Source organism: Ambystoma mexicanum, chromosome 11, assembly GCF_040938575.1.
Source record: "Ambystoma mexicanum isolate Mex_15411 chromosome 11, UKY_AmexF1_1, whole genome shotgun sequence".
In the NCBI taxonomy this organism is placed as follows: Eukaryota; Metazoa; Chordata; class Amphibia; order Caudata; family Ambystomatidae; genus Ambystoma; species Ambystoma mexicanum.
The window spans coordinates 341072382-341088638 of NC_090934.1; the positions used below are offsets into that span (position 1 = coordinate 341072382).

The 16257-nt window shown below is 50.7% G+C and overlaps 1 protein-coding gene across 1 annotated transcript in view; it reads left to right on the forward strand.

Annotated features, from left to right (window-relative positions):
- LOC138504705 (uncharacterized) overlaps positions 1 to 16257 on the forward strand; it is a 581301-nt gene that overhangs the window by 121102 nt on the left and 443942 nt on the right. The window contains exons 4-6 of the mRNA XM_069625257.1: positions 5218 to 5261; positions 5480 to 5648; positions 5919 to 5971. Coding sequence (XP_069481358.1) covers positions 5218 to 5261; positions 5480 to 5648; positions 5919 to 5971 — 266 coding nt within the window. The remainder of the gene's footprint in view (positions 1 to 5217; positions 5262 to 5479; positions 5649 to 5918; positions 5972 to 16257) is intronic.

The following is a 16257-nucleotide window of genomic DNA, read 5'->3' on the forward strand; positions in this document are numbered from 1 at the left end:
AGCATTATCCTGCAGGTCAACTACATTGCCTCTTCATCGGGCTATGCCACCAAACTCATTAATGCCAGCAAAACCATCTTCACACAAAGAACCACCTCAAAGTTGCTTGTGCCCTTATAGGATCTAAACCCGATTACTGTAATTCAGTAATGTGTGGCACCTCAGAAACAAAACTTGTGCAAACTGCAGACAATTTAAAATAATGCCATTTGGCTCGCACTCTAGTGTGATTGGCAAGCATACCCACCTTTCAGATGCCAGAAAGGGTGCCCACTGCCTCCCACTTAAGGACAGAATCAAGTTTAAGATCCTGTCCATCACCCACCAATGCCTCTCCAACAATGCCCCCCAATACCTGGCTGAAAAAATCAAAAAGCCTTCCCTGACAAGCCCTGTAAGATCAGCCTACAAACATCAACTTATCTCACCGAGCTACAACAGGAAAAGATTGCTGGAGGGAGGCAGCTCCCTAGTCTGCACAAATGCTTTTTGGAATGAACTTCCACCCCTCATGCGAGATGAACCCTCCTACAACTCCTTCAGGAAGCATCTCAAAACATACCTCTTCAATTTACATCCCCCCACTAACACCCTTCTTGCCCTACTCCCGCTATAACTTTTTTGTCCTCCTTTGTAACCAGCACTTAGATTCCCATGGGCTTTGCATGCTTTTTTATAAATGTGCAAATAAATAAATAAATGGTGTCATTCAGTTGCAGTCAGTACTAAGCGCTCTGCCCATGATCACTAGGCAGATATTGAGTGTTCACCTGTTCTGGGTTTGGGCCTTCCCTGTCCATCGTGCCCTTGTTGATACTAGGTGCGTTTGTGGTCATGATTCAGTTCAATGTTCAATCAAAGCTTCTGCCAGCCATGTCCCATCCAGAATTAGTTTCTTACATCTGCCATTTTGCCACGAGCACACCAATGTGTATCGCTACTTGGAAATCAATCCTTCACCTGCCATGTAGTCCCTATGGGAATCAGTGAGGCACTGCTACGTTGTGTTTCCTTTGCAGCCTTCCCGGCATGCCTTGGCAATCTCCTAACTCTTAGTATTAGGTGTTCTTAGCAGGATTGACCTTTAGGGATGGTGTCTATATGAAAAACAAGTAGTGTAGAATTTTAGCTAGGCCAAATATGTTGTTGCCACCTCAGATTTCTATTGAACGGGTTTGCCAGTATCCAAGTGTATGATGGTGTTGTAGCCTGCAGCCTGTGTGTGTGGTTTAGCACTGATGTGAGACACTGATGAGAATTCATATAAACCAAAGAAAGTTGCAAGCATAGTTTAGTTTGAATTGATTGAATAGAATATCATAGCATAGTGTAGCAGTACAGATTTAAGCATGCAACCCTATCACACGCACATTTGACACATGCAAATGCCTATGGTCATTCTTATGTTCCCAAAATGCACTTTGATTGTATGCAAAGGAGGCTGGAACCATCATTGGTGCTGTTTGTCCCCTTATCCTTTCTCATAGAAGTAATTCGAAAGAGTAGAAAAGGAGTGTACACCACTGACAACCTGAAAATAATACCTTTTTTTAGAAGGGTTATTTCAGGTTATGATCATGTGCTTTGTTCAGTAAGACATGTTTAATGATCTTAATTTGACTACAATATGTACTGGAAGTGCTCATTAGAAATAGTTTTCACATACTTGCAAAAATAACCACTTTACGATGTGGGCGCGATTGAATAATGCTTTTTTTCAATGCTGTCCTCAAGATATTTGTTTGTGAGAGAGAGAGTGAGAAAAGGTGCAGAGAGAGAGCGAGAGAGAAAGAGAGAGGGGGGAGAGAGGGAGAAGAGAGAGAGAGAGAGAGAAAGAGAACAGAGAGAGAGAGAGAGTGATATCAGGAGAGAGAGAGAGAGAGAGAGAGAGAGAGGAGAGAGAGAGAGGAGAGAGATAGAGAGAGAGAGAGAGAGACAGAGAGAGAGAGAGAGAGACGAGCACTTTATATGCCGGCTACAGCTAATACACATTCAAATAGTTAATGCAGGCTTACCATCTCCTCAGTCATTGGGCACATATTCATGGTCTCAGGTCGTGCTTCTGAATGGCTGGTTGCAGTACATGCCAAGATATTGGGTTAGATAAAATCCTCCATACCCTTAATATGTATGGGATTAACATATTTCGAGACTTATTTTAAGGTGAACGTTTTCGATGCCATTTTGCAGTGCCAAAGAGTATGCTTTTCAAATGTTGAATGGTCTAAAAACATCAACCCACTGAATGGGAAGAAAGTCGGACACACGCTGGGGGCACCCGGTCACAGTACTCATTGCAAAGTTGAGCATCCATCTTTAAGGATGTAAATTGTTCACACTTACCCATTTACTTTTTGTAAAATATAGACATATTTGTTTTAGAGTTCAACCAGTGTTGATTTTCAGCAGATCTTTACATATAACAATTCAAAGGATCTATATTGTTCACACGTACCCATTTCATTTTAGTGAAATATAAAAACACCTATTTTGGAGTTCAATCAGTTTTGATTTTCATCAGATCTTCACATATAACAATTCTAATACACAGCGATTTAAGCAAGTGCCCATGTCATTTTTCATCTCCGAATGCAGTACATGACAATGGCATGAAAGCAGTATTTTGATAACCTGTGGAGGTTATCCAGATAATTCTAAATAAAGGGTCCTACGTTTGTGTGTTCTTGTACAATATAATTGTTGTGTTGTGATCCACTACACCCTTAATTATGTATACTAGATTTCAGCACCAGTGTATTGAGAAAAAGCATCACTGATAAACATTCACAGAGTAGAAAGAATAATTTCATCTACTTGAATTATTTTCAAAATCTAGGTACAATACCACCAGAATAAATATGACCATGGGCAGCAGAAACACTATCTTACAATGCAGCTGTCAATTGTAAGGTTAGGTATACGACTTTTACCTTTTACACCAGCTCATAGTGATACATATCACAATTTTTGGAGTCTTTATTTGGACTGCAGTCATAATTTCCATCCCAATAAATCTTTACTACAGATCGTGACACATTTCAACCTTTAACATTATGCTAAACTAGGCGGTACTTGATAAAATAGCACTGGTTTGATCACCCAGCTTCTTACATGTACAGTAATATTTACTTCCAGAGATATTCCAAAGGAATAGCACCGCAGTAAAAATCCCACTGCATTACAGGGTTGGATTCTGACTTCAAAGTCCTCCAATTTGTATCCCTACCACGGAGGTGGGTGTAAAGATGACAACAAGTCCCAGACATATCTGTTTCACCTTTCTTCTTGCCGTGGAGAAAGTAGAAGTGTTTTTCCTTCAATACAGGAAAATACCTTTTGCATGGGGATAGTGAAAAGGTGTGAACAAATTGGCCTCTCTGACTAGCTTTACCCTGTAATGTATACGAGTGGCAGAATTCATCTTTCAGAAAATGTATAGTAGTGATAAGAAGCACTGTAATACACCAGCCATTTCGACATTCAAAATGTGGGTGGAAAAGAATAGGGAAAAAATAAATAAAATAAGGTTATTGATATTTCTGCAAAAACCTCTGGCAGTATCCCACGATAACAGTAAGATTGCCTCTGGGTTAGTGATACATCTCAATACCCACCAGCAGTAGTGGTAATCACCTGGGGTGGTAATCCTGCATACTGATTGGCCCTCAAAATAAGGCAGTTAATGTCTGCTTGCCATTACATTGAAATTAAAATAAGTGGTCTATCCAGCCATCAGGTATTTGGCACCAAATATGCATGACTGCGTTCAGCATACTAACTAAACGCAGCCCTAGATTGGGTGGCTGTGTTTTTTCATCAATGTTATATTGATAACATATAGATATTAGGCTATGTACATAGTGAGTGCCTGTCATTATTATTGCTGTACATTGTGTATTGTTAAGCTCCATGTTGGAGATACTTGGTGGCTCAAACATGAAAGGGACACTACTGGTGTTGTAATGGTAAAGTCAGGAGACATTGAACTTATGGATAGCTTCAATGTATTTATGACTGGCGGTAACATTTCCACCACCCACAACAGTGTGCATTACGCCTTCGGGAAGTGTATTACCAAATACTGTTGTCAGTGCTCACACCACCATTTCTGTTGTGATGCCCCAGACCTGCCTCTCTATTTCATTTCTCATCGAGTGTCTATTTTGTTCCCTAAGTGTGAAATAATGTTACTCTTTGTTATCCGCTTTGGAACCATTCCCCCATCCCTACCTCCACACAATGTATTTTGTTCATGGAGTGTAGAGTAGTTTTCTTAATTCCTGGGGCTATTGTTGGGTGCCCGGGTGTATATTCATTTGGCTACTTACACTGTTAAGTGTTAATGGTGTATATTATTGACCTGAATTATGTAGGACATCATTGTACGGCCCACTCCTGCAATTTCACTGCATTTTATGGTGCCATATTGTCTTCTTGACTGGCAGTTATTTTTCACTCAAGATCCTTTTCTGTCACTCATTGTATATTCTCCAATCCTAGCCTCCAAAGGTTTTAGTCCTTACTCGGCAGTGTTAACGCCTCACACGTGTATCCTCAACTTGCGTTTGAACTGGTTAGCCAAATTTGGTGTTTGGTTTTATAATGAGTATTTTTTGTTCAACCTCCAAATCGTCATGTTTGACGTTTGTTGTCTCTTATTTCACCTCTACTATTGTTTGGTACATTAGTCTTTTTTCCCTGAGTGCTCAACCAAATGCTTGCTTTGCCTCTGTAGTCTCATTTTGTTCACGGGCGTACTTGTCCGGGGTTTGGCTTTGAGGGATGGGTTTGGGGATCCATATATGTGTGGAGGGATTTATGGAACCAGGCTTATTCAGGTAGAGAACCACAGTGCAAATGTTTTTGCCATTTAAACCATTGAAGATATTGGCACAATCAGTCATCTCTAGCAAGAGACCTATGATGGCAACTTGGGCGAGCAGACAGGCATATTGATGTGGACGTAGTTTAAACATGCAAAACTGACAAATACTATTAGTAGGTTGCTTCTATCTGGGGCTTCTCTTCAAGGTCAACATTTTTTACGAGTGAACTTTCTAAAAGGGGAATTCTAATCCAGTGGAATAACTGTGCTCAGATTTGTCACATGACTCTTATATGTAGGTGTTTGACTGTCTCTGATCTGTTTTTATACCTACTGACATGTTATTGCCTTTCTTTTTTTGTCTCTTGTTTCTCTTTTCTTTTTATGGTCAGGTGAAGAATACGTGCCACCAAAAACCATGTTTGTTAAGATGCTGGTGAGTTCATGGACTCTTTGACAGGAGTACCAGGCAGACAATGAAGGTCTCCTCTTTCTCCACCATCATAGCCTATTTACTGAATCTAAACCTGTGCACTTCACCTCTTCCTCACCTTCGTTCACTGTCCCACTCTTCTCTCATCCTGATACCTGCATCTACCCCACCCGACTGTTTCCCCTTTGGGTAATTGATAGACTTGCATTTTGATGTTCCAGGTCAATGCCTCAAATCCCTATGCAGGAGAAATGGGAGCTGCACAAACTACAAAGCCGGACCAGGCTTTGCCTGCTTTAAGACGTCTGTCAGTTTGGATCCGCACATCTTGCCCCTCTCTGGTACAAACGGCTATTCCTGAGATCTGCAAACTGATGGATTATTTAAAAGGTGAGGTAGATATAACGTCAATACACAATCTCACACTGGCCACTGGCAATCACAGTCCTGTCATGGTACCTCTACACAGTACTGCTCCAACGGGTGGGATCAGATGGTTTATGGATGTAGGCTCATGGCTTGTAGCTCATGCTCACAAGTACCAAGCTGCTGAGAATGTCAATTTCTAAACCACTGTGGAAACTTGCAATGAAAACTATCCATTTTAGATCCCATTGTGTGTAATTTCTATGAACAATATTTGTACGTCTTCATTTCAAGGAGTCTCCAAGGACACCATTGATCGCAAACTATGGAAACGCAAGCTCATCCTGGTAAGATTCTTCTGTTGTCTCAATTGAGTGTTCTCATTCCTGTTTTCTCAATTTACCTTCAGCCCATCCCTGTTTTGGATATATGTAAGCGCAGTGCACACAACTCAGCAACAACTTGTCTTGTTTGTATTATCATCTATCTCTTCAATCATGATTTTGAACAGTGAGTGACCTTTGTCCAGTATACAGCTCTGCCCACTGGCTTTGGTCCCTTTTGTTCTAGGTTGACTTTGCACTGAATCTATGCATTCCCATATGTGCTGTAATCGCATGTTGATTTATTGTGGATTGGATCGTGTTACAGCCGATGAAGTTACACTGTCATTCAGCTCCACCTCTCCTGCACTCCCTTTATGTATATAGCTGTCTCTCTCACTTGGACCATTCTTTTTTCCTTGAATTTACACACCTTCTATAATGTCTCCCTCCACCTCAGCTCTTCTTGCATCTTTTGAAACAAGCATTAGTAAAGTCCATTATTTAAGCTTATGTGTATAACAAGGGTGCTGGTTTCTATCGTTTTAGGTATTACTGACACATCCCAGGTACCCTAATCATATGCTAGGTATTCCCAAAAAATGCATAGGTGTTCAAATCATATTTTATTTATTGTATGGCGCCCTCAGTGAACAGCCACACTTCATAGCGCCCCATATTCAGCTATTCACATCATATGCTACACATTCCCCTATAATGCCCAGATTGTTACATTATATGTTATTTTTTGTTCATTTGGAAGACACTCAAAATGAACAGACTCACGTCATGGTTGCCAAGGAAAAAGAGAGCGGTGGTGGTGGCTGAAAGGAGTGATAGTTCACTTTCCTTGGTCATTCAGATCTGGAACAGAGGAAATGTTCAAAGATGTCTAGCAGCCTGGTCTTAGAGATCTTGTAAGATTAAGGTAGAGTGTAGTTACAGCAAGGCAGTGATCAGAAGTCCAAGTGCCAATGAGCGTCCAGATGATGTACAAGTGGCGCCTTCATCAGTCAAAGGGGGTGGCAATAGAGACTTGCAGGCCGATTCATGGAATAAATGTGCGCCGAAAATCCCGGCGCAGAGGGGCCAATACGTGCGCTGCGCCGAAAATCAGCGCAAAGCGCAGGGAAACCAGCGCACGTCGATTCATGGAAGTCCGTGCGCAAGAAAAGCAGAGGACGTGCGCCGAAAAAGCGCGCGGCGCAGGCCGGCGCACAGGTCAACCAACGTCGTGCGCCACGGCCACTGCGCCATCACTCCGAGCGCAGCGCACAGCTCTAAAGTAGGCGGAACACAGGGCGGGACACTCGGAATGGGGAATAAAATGGGGCACAACACTCGGAATGGGGAAGAATGTGGGCGGCACGGGGAAAGTTCAGGAGGCAAGTGCGCGGAACGCCCACACGCTCGCATACAACACGTATTCATGGAATAGAATAGGGCAAAAAAGCGCACGCTCAAAGCAGCGCACAGGCACAAACAGGCACAAACACGACCGCCACAAGAAAGCAGGCGGTAGCGTGTCTGCGCCTGCAAGAAATGTGCGCTAAAAGGCGCGCCAACAAATAGCACCTATATACAGACATGACCAATGTACAATACTGTTGCCCTCCTGGACAAATGACGTACAAAGGGGTACCCACAAACACAGACACGCGCAGAGAGAAAAAATAAACGTGTGCGTGCATACCGGGGTGCGCGGTAAGTTCCACACGCGATATGGGCTGGGCGGGTACGTGGATTGCAGGGGTGCGCGGGAAGTTCCACACGCGAAATGGCCGGGTACGTGGATTGCAGGAGTGCGCGGGAAGTTGCACACGCGATATGGCCGGGTACGTGGTTTTCAGGGGCGCGCGGGAAGTTCCACACGCGAAATGGCCGGGTACGTGGATTCGAGGGGTGCGCGGGAAGTTGCACACGCGAAATGGCCGGGTACGTGGATTCGAGGGGTGCGCGGGAAGTTGCACACGCGAAATGGCCGGGTACGTGGTTATCAGGGGCGCGCGGGAAGTTCCACACGCGAAATGGCCGGGTACGTGGATTCGAGGGGTGCGCGGGAAGTTGCACACGCGAAATGGCCGGGTACGTGGTTATCAGGGGCGCGCGGGAAGTTCCACACGCGAAATGGCCGGGTACGTGGATTACTGGGGCGCGCGGGAAGTTCCACACGCGATATGGCAGGGAACGTGGATTCGAGGGGCGCGCGGGAAGTTCCACACGCGAAATGGCCGGGTACGTGGATTCGAGGGGTGCGCGGGAAGTTGCACACGCGAAATGGCCGGGTACGTGGTTATCAGGGGCGCGCGGGAAGTTCCACACGCGAAATGGCCGGGTACGTGGATTACTGGGGCGCGCGGGAAGTTCCACACGCGATATGGCAGGGAACGTGGATTCGAGGGGTGCGCGGGAAGTTGCACACGCGAAATGGCCGGGTACGTGGCTTTCAGGGGCGCGCGGGAAGTCCCACACGCGATATGGCAGGGAACGTGGATTCGAGGGGTGCGCGGGAAGTTGCACACGCGAAATGGCCGGGTACGTGGCTTTCAGGGGCGCGCGGGAAGTCCCACACGCGATATGGCAGGGAACGTGGAATCGAGGGGTGCGCGGGAAGTTGCACACGCGAAATGGCTGGGGACGTGGATTGCAGGAGTGCGCGGGAAGTTGCACACGCGAAAAGGCCGGGTACGTGGTTATCAGGGGCGCGCGGGAAGTTCCACACGCGAAATGGCCGGGTACGTGGATTCGAGGGGTGCGCGGGAAGTTGCACACGCGAAATGGCCGGGTACGTGGTTATCAGGGGCGCGCGGGAAGTTCAACACGCGAAATGGCCGGGTACGTGGTTTTCAGGGGCGCGCGGGAAGTTCCACACGCGACATGGCCGGGTACGTGGATTTCTGGGGCGCGCGGGAAGTTCCACACGCGATATGGCAGGGAACGTGGATTCGAGGGGTGCGCGGGAAGTTGCACACGCGAAATGGCCGGGTACGTGGATTGCAGGAGTGCGCGGGAAGTTGCACACGCGAAATGGCCGGGTACGTGGATTCGAGGGGTGCGCGGGAAGTTGCACACGCGAAATGGCCGGGTACGTGGTTATCAGGGGCGCGCGGGAAGTTCAACACGCGAAATGGCCGGGTACGTGGTTTTCAGGGGCGCGCGGGAAGTTCCACACGCGACATGGCCGGGTACGTGGATTTCTGGGGCGCGCGGGAAGTTCCACACGCGATATGGCAGGGAACGTGGATTCGAGGGGTGCGCGGGAAGTTGCACACGCGAAATGGCCGGGTACGTGGATTCGAGGGGTGCGCGGGAAGTTGCACACGCGAAATGGCCGGGTACGTGGTTATCAGGGGCGCGCGGGAAGTTCAACACGCGAAATGGCCGGGTACGTGGTTTTCAGGGGCGCGCGGGAAGTTCCACACGCGACATGGCCGGGTACGTGGATTTCTGGGGCGCGCGGGAAGTTCCACACGCGATATGGCAGGGAACGTGGATTCGAGAGGTGCGCGGGAAGTTGCACACGCGAAATGGCCGGGTACGTGGATTGCAGGAGTGCGCGGGAAGTTGCACACGCGATATGGCAGGGAACGTGGATTCGAGGGGTGCGCGGGAAGTTGCACAAGCGAAATGGCCGGGTACGTGGATTGCAGGAGTGCGCGGGAAGTTCCACACGCGATATGGCCGGGTACGTGGTTATCAGGGGCGCGCGGGAAGTTCCACACGCGATATGGCCGGGTACGTGGATTCGAGGGGTGCGCGGGAAGTTGCACACGCGATATGGCAGGGAACGTGGATTCGAGGGGTGCGCGGGAAGTTGCACACGCGATATGGCAGGGAACGTGGATTCGAGGGGTGCGCGGGAAGTTGCACACGCGATTTGGCTGTGAGCTCCCAGGCATTACCTGTACACCCTCCACGGCCCCTGCAGGCAGCACACACCACAGGGAACTACCCTGCACACCTGCTCATGTCTCCCACCACCCCCAGCACTGTGGGCAACCAGCCAGCAGGCCCCCACCCATGGCCAACCCATGTCTCCCACCACCCCCACCCCCAGCACTGTGGCCAACCTGCCAGCAGGCCCCCACCCATGGCCAACCCATGTCTCCCACCACCCCCACCCCCAGCACTGTGGCCAACCAGCCAGCAGGCCCCCACCCATGGCCAACCCATGTCTCCCACCACCCCCACCCCCAGCACTGTGGGCAACCAGCCAGCAGGCCCCCACCCATGGCCAACCCATGTCTCCCACCACCCCCACCCCCAGCACTGTGGCCAACCTGCCAGCAGGCCCCCACCCATGGCCAACCCATGTCTCCCACCACCCCCAGCACTGTGGGCAACCTGCCAGCAGGCCCCCACCCATGGCCAACCCATGTCTCCCACCACCCCCACCCCCAGCACTGTGGGCAACCTGCCAGCAGGCCCCCACCCATGGCCAACCCATGTCTCCCACCACCCCCACCCCCAGCACTGTGGGCAACCTGCCAGCAGGCCCCCACCCATGGCCAACCCATGTCTCCCACCACCCCCACCCCCAGCACTGTGGGCAACCTGCCAGCAGGCCCCCACCCATGGCCAACCCATGTCTCCCACCACCCCCACCCCCAGCACTGTGGCCAACCTGCCAGCAGGCCCCCACCCATGGCCAACCCATGTCTCCCACCACCCCCACCCCCAGCACTGTGGGCACCCTCCACCAGGCCCCCACCCATGTCCCCCTGGCCCCTGGTCCTGACGATACACAATAATGGCAGTAATGACCAGCATACCCAGCACAAACACCCAGGCAAGGATTGCATGCACCCACATAGTGAATGCAATCACATGACACAACCCCAAAGGCAAGTAAGCAAAAGAACACATGTCCGCCACACACACATACACAATGGGTGCAAGTCAATGTCAGAACCCATATCATGGCATGTAAGAAACCAAAGAAAAAATGACACAAGTGTAAGATAATATCAAAATGTATTAAAAATAAAAATAAAGTAAACTCTGACAACTATCTGGTAAAGCAAATAAAAGGTCCATGTCCGGGAACAAAAATTAGAAACCAAAAAACAAAGGATAGAAAAATGAATAGATTTTGTCCAAAGTAAACACATGTAGAATGAAATGAAAGAAAAACCATTACGACATGGTGTGACCAATATGAAAGTTAAAAAATTTATCTCACAAAAAAAAAATATATTTACAGGATTGTTCAAGGGTCCATGAGCCCAACACCACAAATTAAACCTAATACTAACTATTTAAAAAAATATTTACAAAGAAGTGGCCATTGTCCAAGCGGTCCAAAAAAAAAAATAAAATAAAGGAAACCTAGCACTAACTAACTAAAAAACTATATACAAAGGCAGCGGGCTAGTCCTGCGGCTCACTTGGTGATGCTGGCCAGGGCATCCTCGAACTCCACGTCAATGTCCTGGAGGCGGGACTCAGTCCTGGCCCCGAGGTCTCGCAGGGACAACCCCATGTGCTCTCCAAATTCCCTGCGAGCCTCCTCGAGGCACTCAGCCCGCCTCAATGCCTGATGCATGGAGATCTCCGCCCTGGCCATGGCGAGCCGCTCCTCTTCCGCCCGCTGCCGCTCCGCACCTATCCGCTGGCCAAACTCCTCCCACACGGAACACACCGCCATGCCAGGGTTGCCCTGCCCTCCGGCCGATGCCTGCCCCTCCGATCTTGATGGCCCTGAGCCATGATGCCTCCCACGTCGAGCCCGCTGCTGCCTGCGACGCCACTGCCTCTGCCAGCACGACGGCATCCAGGCTGATGGTAACCACCGACGCCGTCGTGCACGTGCCCTGCCCGATGATGCCGGCACATCTTCCATCTGCTGGGGTCCACTTGCTGTGTCGTCCACCCCTGCTGGACCTCCGACTCCCAACTGTGGCAGGGATGGGATCCCCACCGAGCTGGCTGCATTGGTCGGGGCAGGTCCACAGGGGGCCATGGTGGCATCTGGGCCGGAAGACGGCAAGGAGAACGACTGGTGGATAGCCTGCACAGAGGAGGAGAGGGCCGTCAGATTGGCCAACACATGCAGGAACCCCCCGAACATGGCCGATCCCAATTGGGCCACGTCGGCACGGTGCACTTCGTGATGACGTGCGTGCTCCTCCCGGGAAGCACGCACGGCATCACGAATCACAGCCGTGCGCATCGCGACCCCAATCAGGACCTGCTCCACGCGGCCAGGGGTTCCCACGGCCGCAGGTGGAGGGGAGTCAGTTGACATGGACATCCCCTCTACCTGCGGACGGGCCTGGGACGGGGCATCCCTGCTGGTGCATGGTGGTGCACTCACAGGGTCAGGGACAGCGACATGCACAGGCCCCTCCACGGTGACCTGTGCTGCCTCCTGCCCCTGGCCCTGGACTGCACCACTTGCACCAGCAGGGATGCTCCCACCAGGGCCCATGTGTGCACCAGTGTCGGCCTCCTCCTCCTCTGTGCAAACCACCAACCTGGATGGCTCCTCACCGTCTCCCGCCGTAGCAGGCCCCTGTGGGGGCTCACCCACCCCTTCCGCTGCAGCCGTGGGGGCATCCCCGCCGCCTTGCTCCACAGCGCCGTCTCCGCCCTCTTCTTCACTAGCCGCTGCGTAGAGGGAGACAAAGAACACAAGCATCAGGCTACTGTACAATGGTCCCCTAGACAGGAAGCAATAGCAGATGAGCACCCCTGTCAAAGTACACTTCCATCATGTCCCTCCACAACACATGGGTCAGTCCAGGCAAAACACACACAGTAACAGGCATGGTGCATGCCATGCACATTTCCATGCATGTCCAATTGACTCTTGAAACATTCAATGAAATGTAACTCACATGCATCATGGCTCATGCATATCACATGCACACACTACACCTCAGTCACATCCATCTGGCCACAATCACACCAAACACAGGCAAAACAAGGGTAAGGTGGGTGCGTCACTGAATCTGTGCATTGTCACACACATGAGTCATGCATCCATGGCATGCACAAGTCACAGACATGCAGGTCAGGCACACAGACATGGCTACCATATATGTACCTGGCATCAGCACCCATCCTCACCCCCATCCATGTCCAGGTACAGAGACTGGCATGCTCTCATGTCCCAAATCTGCATAGTGCTCCCCATGCCGCATTTCTACACATGCAACAACCATGTGGGTCACACATCACTGGTCGCACATGCATTACCATGATGTCCCAGCACACATACATGCATACATGGCACATGGCACACATACAGGCAAGTATCATAGAACCAGCACACCGCAACATGCCCTGTCTCACACAGTGATGTTTGGACACTTACCGCTCAACTCCAGACGGGTCTCCCTCTCAAGGATCTGGGCGTGGAGCGCTGGGCGTACGCGTTCCAGGACCCTCTTCTGGATGGAACTCATGTGGCCCCGGCCCCCCTCCACGAGGCGCCGGGCCTTCACAAGGGTCCTGGACCTCAAGTCCTCCCAGCGCTTCTTGATCTTCAAGACGTTGCGGGTTGCCACCCCCTCCGCGTTGATGGCAACCACACAGTCGGCCCAGATCCTCTCCCGTCCTTCCTTGCTGGCGCGGGACGATCCAAAGAGGGCATCATACTGCCCCAGGACATGCTCCACCAGGACACCAACTTCGGTGGCAGTGAAGCTGGTGCCCCTCTGCCCCTCTGGCCTGGGGTTGCCACTGGTGCCAGATGTAGAAGTGCCCGACATGGCAACCCCAGAGGCAGGTGTGGGTGGGCAACTGGGTCCTGGGGCTGGGCTGTGGAGCGATGTAATCCCAGTTGGGAGTCTTCAGTTCCAGCAGGGGTGGACACAGCAACTGGACCCCTGCAGATGGCTGATGTGCAGGCACCAAATGGCAGGGCACGGTGGCAGCAGGCAGGCAGGCAGGCAGGCAGCAGCAGATAGCACGTGGGAGGCTGCTCAGGGCACTTGGGGGGCAGTAACTCGGCCTTCGGGGCAGGAGCGTGGTGTTCCGTGTGTTTTCGGGTGGCCAGCTTGATACGGAGTGATTTGGCACGTGAAATTCCTGCACGTCAGCGTGAAATCCGAGGAAAGGCCCTTAGCGCGTAAGTGCGTCAGCACGCATACGCGATTCTATTGGACCAGAGTCCCTCATCGCGTAAGCGCGTCTGACGTGATCCGCACGGGCGTTCCCCACTCAGCACGTGAAGACGAGCACACGTGGAAATCCTGCACGTCAGAGTGTCATCGCGTGTAATTGGCCAAAAGTGCGCGTACACGCCATTGGCCTATATACGTGTATTTCAGGGGCGCGCGGCCACTTACACAGGCAAGTACGTCAGCGCACCTGTATGCCTGCAGCGTGGGAATTTCCACACGCGATTGGAGTGGGAACCCGATTCCAGGGGTGCGAGGCTCACACGCTGCCTACTACACGCGCAAGGCATTAATTTGCGCACTTTTCAATAAACAAGCCAGATGCCAGGATGAACATACCGTTCCTAGCAGCAGTGGCAGTGGGCTACCAAAGGAGGATGAGGAGGAGAGTCAGGGCCAGAATATTCACACCCAGAACCAGCCTATTCGGGATGCCTGATGACCAGGTGTATGGGAGGTACAGGTTTCCAGCACACATCATACTGGACCTGGTCAGTGAGTGGGAGGATGACCTCACATCACCCACCCTGTGCTCCCAAGCACTCAGCCCCCTGCAGAAGGTCCTGAATGTACTGCACTTCTTGGCCACTGGATCCTTTCAGCGGACAAGTGCCATAGTGGGTGGTGTGTCACAGGCCACGCAGTCACGCTGCCTACACCAGGTCTTGAACATCATCACTGCACGGCCTTCAGTCCGCAGGCACATATATCTCCCCAGGACTCATGCAGAAAGGCGGACGTGCATCCAGGAATTCTATGGTGTGGCTCAATTCCCCAAAGTGCTTGGTGCAATTGACTGCACACATGTGGCTCTACGTCCACCCAGGGCAACAGAGCACATCTATAGAAACCGCAAGCACTGGCATTCCATCAACGTCCAAGTTGTATGCAATGCCAAGGGAATCATCACATCAGTATATGCCAACTATCCAGGGTCCACCCACGACAGCTTCATCTACAGAATGTCTACCCTATGCCGGGACCTAGAGGCTGGCCAGCATGGAGATACATGGCTGCTTGGTGAGCATGAATGCCACTCCACATGCATGCATGTCAGATACTGGGTCATGACACAACACCACTAATGATACCCATCACCACCTCCGCAGGGGACAGTGCCTACCCTATCAGCCCCCACATGATGACCCCAATCCGGAACCCCACCACGCCACCCCAGGTAAGGTACAACACAGCCCACATTGCTACACGGGGCATAGTGGAGCGCACATTCGGAGTGCTCAAGTCACGCTTTCGCTCCCTTGACCGTTCTGGCGGGCAGCTGTTATATGCTCCCCGAATAGTGTGCAGGATCATAGTGGCAGCATGTGTCCTGCACAACGTTGCAACACGCCGGGGCCTGCCCGTGGACATGGTGGTGCCCCCACATCCACAACCACATGCACGCCCGCTGCGCATGGGAGGGGAAAGGGCACGGGGGGAGGCAGCCCGTACGCAACTGGTGGCCAACTTCTTCACCTAGGAATCACAGTGCTGGCTAGTGCACACTGCTCTGGCACATACCATCTGACAATCAATGATGACTCTACCTGACAATGTCTGAAAAGTACTTGACAATGAACTGTCAGATACACATCAGCCTGAGATTGTTAACATGGAAGTGTCAATATGTGTGCACCCCTAGCTACACATACACCAGCTATGCATCACAACGCAAAGACACAACTCCATCAATCTAAAATGCATTCCCAGCGGCGATTCACTACATGACAACATTGCCATGTCACCCACTCCCTTCACAGTCCCGCCACTGAGGACACCATGTCATGGTATGTGACAGCAAACAAACTGGCCATCACAACATGACACCAGTGTCACAAATAGCAGTGCCCCAAATGGAACATAGCCGCACTTGAGCAGCTAACCGCCCTGGAGCCACTACTACACACCTGTGTAAGAGTAATTACTATCAAATTACACACCAACCCACCCAGAAGCCCACCCAAACAAGACACATTGCATGTAATCAATGGTAGTCTCATTACCTGATTCAGCTGGTATGTCCTCACCGTCCAGATGTACAGTGATGGCGCCATGCAAAAGTGTCAGTGCACATCTACCGACATGTAGTGTGACTCCAGAGAGTATGCCCTTGTGAAGATCTGTGTGAAATACCTGCAAAACATGAGCAACATATGTAAGTAGAGGCACATATCATACCATCAT